The sequence below is a fragment of the Dipteris shenzhenensis genome, chromosome 1 (assembly GCF_047967505.1).
Source record: "Dipteris shenzhenensis isolate YYH24624 ecotype China chromosome 1, Dip_SZ_1.0, whole genome shotgun sequence".
Classification (NCBI taxonomy): Eukaryota; Viridiplantae; Streptophyta; class Polypodiopsida; order Gleicheniales; family Dipteridaceae; genus Dipteris; species Dipteris shenzhenensis.
The window spans coordinates 39697562-39709984 of NC_141596.1; the positions used below are offsets into that span (position 1 = coordinate 39697562).

Genomic DNA, 12423 nt, shown 5'->3' on the forward strand with positions numbered 1-12423 from the left:
TCTCCTCAGTCTACGCCTGGGGTCGAGTTGCTTTGAGACCTTCTGAGGTAGCTTCAAAGCATCAGCTTCATTTGCATGGGGCTCCTTCGTCTTGGATTCGTTAGCCAGTCTGACATTCTCGGCCCGGTGGGGGGAGTTCCTTGCGAAATGGGACGTTTCTTTACATATGTAACAAGAATTCGGGAGAACGCACCAAATCGGACTTGTTGGGCAAACGGAACTCCTCTGGATAGTTTGATTCGCACAAAGTCAAGCATCTCTTAGCTCCTATCCCAAAGAATCCAAGCTCTCCGTAGTGCCATCGATTTAGTTAGAGGCGGTATCAGGAGCACTCTTCCCAACGAAGCCACTAGCCTTTCCACCGATTCGCCAAGCATCAAAGGGAGGTTGGGGAAATTAATCCAGATCGGGCACTCGTGAAACAAGAATTTGTCAATACTAAACTCAGGACTCCACGGAATAACCAGAACCATCGCACCCGCAAACTTGAACACCTGACCAACCATTTCATTTCGCAGAAGTTCCAAGGCCATGTGGAGGAGGGGCAGGATATCAAACTTGAAAGTGATGAGTTCTTCGAGTTCCCGTAGAGAGGGGATTTTGCCTGTAAAAAGCAAGTAGATGCCTCCTTTCGCAAGTCTGGTCAGCTTGACCGTCTGGGAATTCAAACCTGTAGACCACTACATGTGGTTTTTCATTCTCGCACCAGGGCTTTTGCGATGTTTCCCTTGCTCTGCGCTCCGACTCCGCCACCAAGAGTCTCTTGGCTGTTTCGTCATCGAGCTCAAAGAAACCACCTCCAAAGCATTTGGTAGGGAGTCAAGGCAGGACAGTTGGGTAGGTTCCTCGGGATTCTTGCCATCAGAGCCGCCCTGGTCTCATCAATACGTTTAGGCTCGTGCTCCTAACCTCCTTTCCTCTTGGATCGCTCTCGCCTGACATTGAGTTCGTATCAGAGTCGTCCTCTTGTCCCTCATAGTACCTCGAGCGCTTCGCTTGAGTCCTCGAGACTCGTCGCCCCTGGTTGGGAAGCGGGTTTGTGCTCATGCACCAAGCTCAGAGTTCCCGCTCTTTCTTTCTAGACCACACAATTTTTTACTTCCTTGATTGATCCATCAGCCTTAGGCTGGGATTACACCACCTGTCGACCATCCTCCAAAAAGAGGCTCGAACACTAATACCAAAAATTTGTGTTTGGCCCATGAAGGTTGCCCACTCCATGGCCAAGTCCTCAAATTGCTACATGATTCACCCATTCCATCTCCTCCAATCGCTAGACCAATCACATGTTGGTGACATAAATTATTCGCTTGACGACACCACCTGGTGTCAAGCACCACATCCGACCGGGTGAGCGGGTGGTTTGAACCGAGCCGGCTCTCTCCCACTCGTTTAGAGATCTTCCTTCAAAATTGAGCCCCCATGGAATGATCACACAGCGATATCACCGTTGACGCCAAAGGGTGCCGACGTCGTCTCGTCATTTTCCGCTAGCGATGGTTTGCAGCCATGCGTGGTCCGCCGAAGCAGCGTAGGATGGCTCTGTGGTCCACGTCGAAAAGGACTGACAACCACTTTGCCACGTAGGGTTTCCCGCGCAAAGTATATTGATTTGCTCATGAGACAGAATACTCGGCCTTGAAGAGACGGGGTTGGATCGATCTGAAGCTCCATCACAGCCATGGATTTCCGCGTTGCCTCGAATAGGCGTGCTTCCTTGGGTGGAGGCCTCGCCTCAGCAGCAGCAGCAGCAGGCGGAGCTGCAGATCTCGCTTCGTCTTCGCGGCTTTCCTTCTACCAAACAGCTCCTAGCATCGAAGTCTCCCTCGAGGATTTCGAGCAATTCGCCTTGGATCGTTTACGAGGTACGCCTTCCATCTCGTTTATACCCTTCGTTTTCGCGCACTCGTGCCCACGACAGAGAGAGAGAGAGAGAGAGAGAGAGAGAGAGAGAGAGATAAGACGTCCGACAAGCATCTTCTTCTCTTTCCTTGACCTCTGATCTGCCAACGAAATTTGACGCTTCGGCCTCTTTTAATTTCCGAAACCCCCGGTTCCGATTGTTGTCTAACTCTTCCCAAAAATAAGATTGGGTTATCCAGAGCTCTTTGCGTCTGCATTTATTAGTCTTCAGGAAATATACGCAGCTGCATATCCGCATAAGGTGTATTGCTGTTCCGTATCCAGCCCCTCTCAATTCAAGGTTATGCTCTGCAGTCCTCAAAGGCCTTGAAGAAGCATTGTCGCGCGGTAAAAGAGGAGAAGAATTAGATGTCCTGGTATGGTTTTGTAGATATTCTTTATTTTCCTTCTTCGAGAAATCTCGCGACAACTTTAATGAGATATTTTCTTTCAAGGCTCTATTCTATTTGGATTTGAATTAATTTGAACTACATAAAACAGCATTTACTGACAAAATCCGTGCGAGTAGGTCAATGATTTGTGGAGAAAGTATATGCGCACACCCAATGCAGCTGATTCAAATGACAAAGACGTTATTTCCCACTTTGTGCTCAGGCTGGTGTACTGCCGCAGGTTGCTTTTATGCAATGCTGGGCTAATTGAGAAATTTGTATGTAGATGGTCGCTTGGCATTACGATACTAACATGTTATGCTAAGCCATCAACCTCCTTGCAGTGATGATCTAAGGAAGTGGTTTTTGGGGATGGAATCGTCACTTTTCCGACATCGATTCCGCAGTGAAAGTTCAGAAGCTCAGGTATTCATTCAAGTTTGAAAGGTTATAAACCAGCATCCTTGTGAGGGCTTTTAGTTGCCAGTGTCTATATTGTCTATACCAAATTGAGAGATCTGCGTTTTCTGAACATCAACGGGTTTTCCATGGTTGAAATTACAGAGAAACTTCATGGATCATTGCAAGCTTCCGTATAAAGCAATTAGCATCTCAGAGTTTGAGGTATTTGGTTATGCTCTCATACCATTCATGAAGTGGAGAAAAGTCATTTCATGGGTTGTCCTTAACTTGTGATTGCTTCCTGACATATATTTTAGTATAATGTATGTGAAACGTGGTTTTTTCATGCTCCACCCTCCGAGAACTGTCCCTACCAATGATGAGGAGCCAGGGAGCTGTGCAGCCCCTCCCACTAGGAGGCTGCAAGCTGCAGCAATGAACAAAGTGAGTAAGCAGTCAGGGCTGGGTGCAAGAAACGAATATTGGTTACCACGAAGCTCTTCCTAGTCCAAATAACATTAGATTGAGTAGTGCATCTGCTTCAGCTGAGTAAGGTAGCATCAAACATGAGAGACGTAAGAGCATCATGGTAATGTCTAGACGTCATGTTACACCTTCATACGACGCCTACCTCGTGCTAGCATTCATTTCTGCCATGGTTTTCTTCATTCAGGCAAGCAGTTGGGCTCCCTCGGCAGGGGTTCTAACCCACAATGTAGCATGCAACTACCTTAAGTTCTGGGCATGCAGCTGCTATAAACCTGTTGTGTACTAGGTCTAAGCACAATGAACATCTACTATGAGATGCTTTATTCTCTTAGGCTTGAAGTAGGACCAGGGGATAGTCGTGCTTGAGCATTTAAAGGTCACTACTGGACTGAAGTTGAAGAAGGCCCAGAAATGGTTATGAGATCGTTTGGAGGATTTGCTGCCCACTCAGGGAGGTACAGGATGGACATACTGATACGTGTTTAAACAGTGCTCATAGGCATAGGCTATAGTGAGGCCTTCTTGTGAGGAGGTGTTGCCTGTTCTTTGGGATGCAGGCAATACTGTTAAAAGCTAGGCCATAACGTGTCCCATTTTTCTAGATGGGGTGATCCAAGCTGGGTGGTTGGGTAATGAGGAAGTCTTGTACAATAGAAAACGGGTTGATGCAGGACAGCATGTTATGGTGGAGTGGAAGTCAGCCATGAGTGTCTTTTCTATACCATTTCGTTTGGAGTAGTTTGATTGTGTTACACTCTTGTCTTAGCTAAATTAACTTGCAACTGTAATTCTCGCTGATGCATTCCTTCCTCTGCATATGATTCCTATTTAAGTTATTCTTGTTGCAAAGGAGAGTGCCATGTCTCCTTTTGTGCCAATTTGTGAATGCACAAAAGATACAGAGCAGCTCATCGCTGGTTCTTATGAGATGACTGCAAATGACTTTGACAATAAATGTTAACTTGATTTGACTGCAATGTGCTCTCATGATATGATTTAAGCTGACAAAGAATGTCATTCTGGTCAGGACAGTCAGTGAAAGACAAGCTTGGGCAAGTCGCAAGATCATTAAATCAACCGTTACCAAATGGTGAGTTTGACTTTGCATTTGCAATTCACGGTTACGACATTATGGAACTTGGAACAATTTATTGTTATTTACAAAAAGATCTCCAAAAAGAGCTTTTGATCTTGACTGACATGTCTTTGCACTTGTTGTTGCAGTCGACAGCATTTTCTATAAGGTGGTTTCCTTATAACTACACATTAGGACTGCTATCTCATCAATTACTTTTATCTTCCCATACATACATCAAGGTCTTTTAGGTGACACTAATCCATAAAACTGTTTGAAAAATTTCAGAGCTTTTGGGGTTCATATTTAGATTCTTGGTTGATTCTGTGTATCTTGTAGGTTCCTTTTGAAGAGGTTCCTGAGCTTGTGGCGAGTCGCAGAGTTTTCATTCAGAAGGGTCAGGCATATGTTCCCAGTAGCCAGGTATAAGTTTATCCAGACTGGACTCCTAATAAAGACCTCGAGATCTCCTGTTTCCCTTTCTACAAACAACTTCAACAAGAATTGACAATATGCTTTTGAATAGAACAAATGTACTGCAATTACTGAAAATCATTGCAGAACAAGGTCTCTAATGCAATGGTCAACCTTTATGTCTTTATGTTTCCAGTTGGCCTCTCTGGTTGTAGGTCAATTTCGCAGTAAACTCTCTAAAGCCCTTGTTTTGACGAATCGGTAAGCCCTTGCTCCCTTTTCAATTTATCTATGCTTATTGTGTAATTAAGATCTGAGTATTTCGTGCACACTCAAATGAAACGTATGATATTGCACGAAGTACTACTAAATAGAATGCTCTTCTTTTTGTTGCCGATAACCTAACAAACTTAGCATGGTATCAGTGAACCTTATGTAGGGTTGGGTTGTTGGTGTTATTTTATAAAAAACTGTGTGGAGCCTTTGGTAGTAAACTTGTTAGAAACACCATTTATTTTATGGAAAACCTAGTAGCGTTGCATGACAATGAACTGCCTTTTGGAAGGCTTCTCTGAAGAGAACTTGAATCAGACTACAAAAACTTACAGGGAAGGTGAGTGCGCGTTCTCTAAACATTTATTAGTCATTTTAGTTTCTTACTTTGTGGCATGGGATGTTCCGATTATGGGAGATGGCAGTGTTGTCTGTTAGAAGCAGGATTGGAAGGTAACAGATTAGCCAAAATTCCGAGGACCTTGAGTAAAAATTTCTTACTGGCAATGCTCTGCCACTTGCAGGAAGTGGATGGCCATGATTGCTGATGAAGAGAAAGACCGTTTGACTCCGGTTTGCTGCTGCATGCTGTGGCTCTTCAAGTTTACTAATCTCTTCAGTAGCTGTAAATTCAGTTATCTACATCCAAAGGAATTTGCATCCCTTAAATAATGTAACACCGGTGTGCTTGGCTGATCTTGATAGATTGTGGAGGCACTGAGCTCACGGTACTTAGGACCTGATTATTCTCAGGTTGTCTGCATGTAACTTTCAAAGTTTACTGGCAATCTTAATTGGCTTTATGTACAGTTATCATGTTTTATTCCAGGCTGTATATTCATCATATTAAAAAGTTGTCTGGTTTTAATTAGGCGAAGTCAAAAACAGAAGTTGCACTTCAGGATATAGACAGCCTTGCTAAAGAATCCTTTCCCCTCTGCATGCGGCATTTATTCTATAAGGCAAGTGGAGCAAGAGCATATCCCTTCATACCTTGTAGCTGGTAATATGTTTCTTGTGGCTGTGAACTCAACACAACTTCTTGGCCTTCCCTTTCCTGGTGATAGCTTACATTCAGCGTTTAAGGTTCTGGGCTCCTTACCTATGTAGCTCTTTGGGTCGCGCACACTCTATTTCAGTCTTAGTTCTGTTTTTGACCAGCCAAAATCAAATGTGTTTTTTTAATGCTTACTGAAAGGACCTTTTCTAATGTAGTTGAGAGAAGAACATCATATAAAGCATGGAGGCAGACAGCAACTGGGGCTGTTCCTTAAGGCAATCTTCTTTTCAACCTTCTTTGCTTTACCTCTTATTAGTGATTTCTGCTCGCCAAGCATGGGAATAAATGCTCTCTATGGTAAGGAAATGATGGGCTTTATCCTTTCAATTCTAGGGTGTTGGATTGAAGTTGGATGATGCCTTGGCCTTCTGGCGGTCGGAATTTGCACAGAAGGTTGACGCCTGCAATATTTCTAACCTAAACTTAATCATTATCTTCAATAGCTTGCTTGCATGTCAAGGTTTCAACTATTTTCGGCTATTTTCATCCGATTGGTCTGAATGGGCATATTCTTAAATAGGTGGGTGTAGAAAGATTTGACAAAGAGTATGCCTACAATGTAAGGCACAATTATGGCAAAGAGGGCAAACGAACTGTAAGTTTTTCCGTCCCAGCTAAGGCAAAGTATGCTTAAATTAAAAAGGAGGTCGTAGTGTACTTGAATGAAAAGGTGTTCTTTTTTCAAAGCTGGAGGTGACTTAATTTTATGCTGCAGGATTATACACCATTTTCCTGTAACAAAATAATTTTATCAACTCCTGGAGTTGGAGATCATCATGGTTGCCCTTACCGCCACTTCAGGTCTTTCTTTCAACTGGTCTCTGTCTGAACGCCAAAATGAGAGCTCATTCAGAGAGATTGTTTCATGGGAGGCAACGGATTAAAATTCACTTTACTTTCTCTTATGACAGTGAAGAAAACTTAAGGGCAGCTCTTGGAAGCTTACGAATTGGTGGAAGGACGTCAGATGACATCATGGACAAAGTTCGCAACCGCCACTATCAGGTATCATCGTATGGCTGCCTCCTACTAATTGGTTAATTTCAAGTATTGATGTGTTATTTGGAAGTGATTGTGTACGATGCTCATTCTTGAAGGAAACTCTTATTACAGCTGGCGTGTGCCCTCACATTTGAGGCTGTACATGGGTGTCCTCCTGATGTAGGCATCAATCACCCAAACCAGTACTTTGAACAGAGTCAAAAGGTTAAGCAAGCTAAGGTATACTGGCTTTCTCATTAGATCAGGACCAAGATTGGCAGAAGTAGAAGTGATGTTAGAACTTGCGTATATAGGCCCTGCATGCTCATTTTAAATAGATCTCATATCATTGGCCTTTTCCCATCCTTCTGACTGGAGTTTACCATTGCTTGCCTGTGGGGAACGCTTGAGTAGGCCACTCCAGCGGCGGGTGGTTCCTCAAATCCTCCAGTCACTTCCAAACAAGTTTAAGGAGGTTGAAGGCTCTTTCCGAAGTCCATTCTGATGCAATATGGAGGCCACTATATTCAAATCTTATATCTACATCCAACGTGAGGATCAATGGTTCCCTCCAGACCAATGTACAGTCGTATGGAGGCAACATGGAACAGATATGTTACCGCAGCTGCCTATCCCATCAACCTTGCTTCCCATTTTTGCAAGGAAGGTTGTATGAGGTACATCTTAGATTAAGTTGCAAGTTTCATTCTTGGACTTAGCCTCCCATTTGGGCATAAATGGTTCTAATTTGTTTTTTCCATAGCCTTTTTTTTTTTTGAACTTTTCCTACCATTTTTTAGCTTTCAAAAACCGCTCATGGTGCCTTTTCTAGTGTATTTATACATGTCTTTTCCCTCTTCCACCAATTTCTCTTCAGGAAAAGGTCCCGCTTCTCCAAAGGAAGAAGAGGGGCCAGCAGCCCGGCCCTCTTCCTTAGGCTGCGGGCTAGCTTTAGAGGAAGGGCCCCTTGCTTCCGTCGGACCCGATCAGGGATCCTCCCCGCCCTCCCGAAGGGCCCTCCGTTTTCGTCGGACCCGCTCCGGGATCCTCTCCGCCTCCCGAAGGGCCCTCCATGCTTGGTTCCAATTTTTAAGTGAGCTTAATTTTTTGCGTTTTGGTTAGGCCTTGTGAGATTCGTTTTGTGGCTTGTTGTTTCTAGCTTGTCTTCATATCTACCTTATTGAACCATGATTGTTTTCTTGAGTCAAGCTTATGATTTTGAGTGCATAGCCATCATTTGCCACCCACAACACCACCTTCGCCTTAGATCATCATTAACATTTAAATCATGGATCTCATTTGAGAATGCTATGGTGCAAGTAGCCATGCTTTGAGGGTTGCATGTGCACCAATCCTATGTTTTACTACAACACACAATGCTTGACATAAACCTCTTGATGTAAACCTTTGATGTCCCATTTGCTATGATTGGATTCTTCCTATTATCCACACGATTTGTGATTTCCATAAAAGATGCCTCCAATTCCAAACCTTGGCTCATCAAGTCCAACTACCATTTCTTGGATCATCATTGAGGAAGACATTGTCTCATCCATCAATGCCTTATCGATGTCTTTCAGTCAATTTGAGTCCTTTAGCAATTTGATTCTTTTGTTGTTATCTACATACACCCATGGCAACTCTAAAGAAAACAAGTATGCGAGCCATTTGCATAACATAACTATGGTCCTAAACATCAAAGATGGGGTGGATCTTGTTTTTTTTTGGTTATAAATCAATCTAAATGAAATTCAAGATAATTCCCATATGTTAGACTACGAAACTATATCAAATTGCCAAAGAATGCATATTTACAATATAGCATACATGAGATTGTCGAATTTTCATATATATAGTATAGCGTCAAGTGTGTGCTTAAAAAAGGAGGTGGTGTTATGTTGCTTAGTGCGCCAAATGTTTTTCAATTTTGTTTGAAATCCATCAAGGTCTCTCTTTTAGGATACACCTAAAGGGTGACATAAATGATTGAACACACCCTTGTTTTCACAACACAAGATATTTAGATAACCGATCTTAAAGAGGTTGATCTTCTCCAAATGTGTAACTTAGCGCACAAAAACAAGTCCAATGTAGTTAAATTACGTGAATTTTACACATAGGACATTTAAAATCAACATCCAAACATGTGCATGTATGGATTTAGGTTGAATAGTAACTCTTCTTGGGAGTGTATGCTCCCAAGGCGGATACTCTTCAAACATGTATAACACATATGAGTCCATTGCAGTTTCATTATGTCAATCCAATATATATTCATGCACCAAAACATTACTAAGCTAAGCTCTCAGCATTCTCAAAATCCTAAAATACCATTCCATTGAAAAACCCAACAAAATACACCATTGGACACTGTCATAGTTGTTATCAAAGTCCATGCTAATAAGCACAAAAGGCTCTTTTCACAATAAGGCATAGTCCATACATTTATAATAGTTTGCTAGGGTAGCCTATTCTCGGTCCCCAAATAAGGATTTACATGGTTTGATTGTTAATGTAAATTCATTAAAACCATTTTTCAACATCAAAAATTGAGAAAAAATAATAAGACAATCTCCAATTTTAATTGCCTAGATTGGTCATTTGATCACCCCATAGCAAACCTAATATATTGTGTAGGTAGAGCCTTATACTAGATGCAAATTCAATCATAAGGATCAAATTTTTGTGTAGTGTCAAGATAATTTAATCGTTGGGATCGGATTAGTTTAAGGTTACACACTAATCCAGTCACTTCATGAAAACTTAACCCCTAGGTTCAAATTTCCATGGATCATTTTCTTAGGGATCATATTTGCAAGAGACTTCATGTGAATCCAAACCTTGGGATCAAATTTCCTCGAAGCCTCTTGGAAATCAAATCCTAGGGGTTGGATTTGCTATAAATCTCTAGCAAACTTGATGGTTGCTCGTCCTTTCTTAAAAAATCATTCCTCCTATTTGGATTTATGTTGACATCAACAAAAATATGATCCAGGGGATCGGATTTGTCTGTGGGGTAATTTCATGTCCAAATTTTTTATTTTTCCTTAATGAATTTTTCCTTTTTCTCCCCAATTTTTAAAATATTATTGTGTAAAAAGACATTTTCTTATAGCTAGGAAAAGCCTTTTTGTTATGTTCTTTGTTGTTTATCTTACCTTTTACAAATGGAATTTGAGGGTTTTTTAAATACAAATGGATTCCTTTTTCCTATACTAAATGATCACTATTTTGTGTATGCAAGCCTATAAAGCTCGAAATTGCATAAGAAGGGGAGTGCTTCTAAGACTGATCCTCTTTTGTCATCTCCTAAAATCACCCCTAAGCCACCTAAGAAGAGCAGAGTTCCCATCAAAGTCAAGTAAGAAGGTTCTTGTATTCGGTGGACAACAAAGAGGTTTCATTAATCCTCTATTGCCTTCTCTTAGGATCTTAGCGATAGAGTAGGTCCTAGTTGAGGAACCCCATGCCCCAATTGGAATCATATAGCCAAGCTATTTACAAGATTCCTTCAAGGAAAAAAGAGCGGTGAATATTATTTAGCATAAGGCTTTATGAAAGCACTTGTTGTAACATGTCATCTAGTAGCTCTATAATCCTTTTGCTAGATAGCCTCCTAGTTTGCAAGCTCTATCTGCACTTACAAAGATAATGATAGAATTGACATCATCCATTTTAGTGTAGTTTGCAGAAAAGTCTTCAAGGAAAAATTTTAATGGATCCTCAACACAATTAGATACTAATGATTTGATGGCATGGCCTTTATATGGGTACATTAAAGTAAGCACAAGAATGGTTTCTCTCTAAAGTCTACTAAATTTATCAAGTATGGAAGCAAGTGAATTGACAACTCCTCATCATTCGGACCTCCTTCATAGGAAAAGGAGTGTGCAAGTCCCAATTAGATTCGGTATTGCCTTTTACAGGTGTGTCATTCATCAACACTAATGCATGGGATCAAATTCAATGCCATAGAAGGAGATGACTTGAAGGGATTTAGCTAACACATGTCCTCTGTTCATGTATATGGTGGATTCCTTCATTATATGCCATTCATCCTATGAAAGTTTGAACTTAGGGCTCTTCATTCTTGAAGGTCATGGTACTACACATAGTTACCTCAAAGCTGGTCCATAAAGCTTTCAAGAATACCATCAAACTAGGCTAAAAAGAGTTAATATGGTAGCCCAATTTGTGAATGTCACCCCCTTGTGTCATTTTAGGAGTATTCTTCCACCACGTCTTCACCAAGATGTTGTTCATACCAAATATAAGTAACTTCTTTCAAGGCATGACATTTTGAGTATCACCTATAAGTAACAATGACGTACACACAAATCTCAATACATGAGTAAGTATTAGAAAACAATAAGAGGAGACTGTAGATAAAATTATTTTTACATTTCGTGTCATTCAAAAAATAGAAGACCAACAAAAGTATAATATTCTCACTTCATAGAGGATCTAGTCTTATGATTTGGGGTTGGACATTTACTAGGCTCATTGACAAGATCCTTAGAATTCTTTTGGAGATGAAGGTTTCTTTTCTTCAAACCAACTAAGAGGGATACCAAGTACAGTGTCTTCCAACACAATAATAGCCCGGGAATAGATGGTACCCCTAGAGTATGTAGACAAGAATATCTTGTTTTATTTGGTAAGGGGATCCATTTTGATAGCTAAGGAGGGAAATTTCAAGTGTTGTGGTACATTGAGAGCTTTAACATACAATGAGGATGATGCTTCCTCTATTATTTCTCTGTGTCCAAGCCAAATTCTCCTAAAAATTAGATCATTATTATATATGTAAATTGTGATTTTGACATGATAAAGCCTTTAAACCTCAAGGTAGAGATATAGAAGTCCATTAGTACTAATTTAAATTTATTGCCAAGTTTATGACTAGTTATATCTATAGGATGTCTCGAAGGAATCAGAAGTTCAAAAATATCCTAAGATTGCAAAGAGATGAGAAAGCTTGGTAGCGGAGATGGCTCAATGAAGGGGACACTAGAGGAAAGCATGGAGGGCTCAAAGAAATAAGTACCGCATGTGGAAGCTGGCTCCTCCCCTTCTTCAAGTGACCTTGAGGGTGTGGATGTTGAGACTCTAGGTATTTTATCGACCTTTGAGATGGTGATCTCTTAGCAAAATGTTTTGAGAGACAAGATTCACCTTAAAAAGCTTGTGGATGTCAAAACTTTTGAGCACTTATTTGAGCTGTAAGTGAAAAGACTTCATAGGTCCCTTATTGATTTAGCTCCTCGGATGAGACCCCTAAAAGTGAGGGATCCACATTGCTCGCATGTTCCAATTTGAGGGTCAATTTGAAAATCAATCCCTTTGCTAATGTGGTCCCAGTTCTGGTTATGGTTGATCCATCTATTTGCCTAGATAAGGGGAGTTTGATATTGCAAAGACCAACTCCTATGACT

The 12423-nt window shown here is 41.2% G+C and overlaps 1 protein-coding gene across 1 annotated transcript; it reads left to right on the plus strand.

Moving 5' to 3' along the window:
- The first annotated feature begins 1657 nt into the window (after positions 1-1657).
- On the plus strand, positions 1658-7726 carry LOC147905820 (putative DNA primase large subunit). The gene is made up of 19 exons (XM_087381866.1): positions 1658-1865; positions 2218-2279; positions 2432-2535; positions 2639-2720; positions 2859-2918; positions 4218-4275; positions 4410-4429; positions 4600-4683; positions 4871-4935; positions 5472-5520; positions 5653-5700; positions 5820-5909; positions 6163-6222; positions 6341-6400; positions 6528-6602; positions 6723-6808; positions 6919-7012; positions 7121-7228; positions 7403-7726. The coding sequence occupies exons 1-19, from the start codon at positions 1682-1684 to the stop codon at positions 7457-7459; spliced, it is 1446 nt and encodes a 481-aa protein (XP_087237992.1). The 5' UTR covers positions 1658-1681; the 3' UTR covers positions 7460-7726.
- The last annotated feature ends 4697 nt before the right edge of the window (positions 7727-12423 follow it).

Bases quoted from the DNA above. Each gene is read 5' to 3' on its own strand.
- LOC147905820 (XM_087381866.1), top strand. From the start codon at position 1,682: ATGGATTTCCGCGTTGCCTCGAATAGGCGTGCTTCCTTGGGTGGAGGC. The intron at 2,536-2,638 runs GTTGCTTTTATG...ACCTCCTTGCAG, and splicing joins AGGCTGGTGTACTGCCGCAG to TGATGATCTAAGGAAGTGGT. The intron at 4,684-4,870 runs GTATAAGTTTAT...TTATGTTTCCAG, and splicing joins CATATGTTCCCAGTAGCCAG to TTGGCCTCTCTGGTTGTAGG.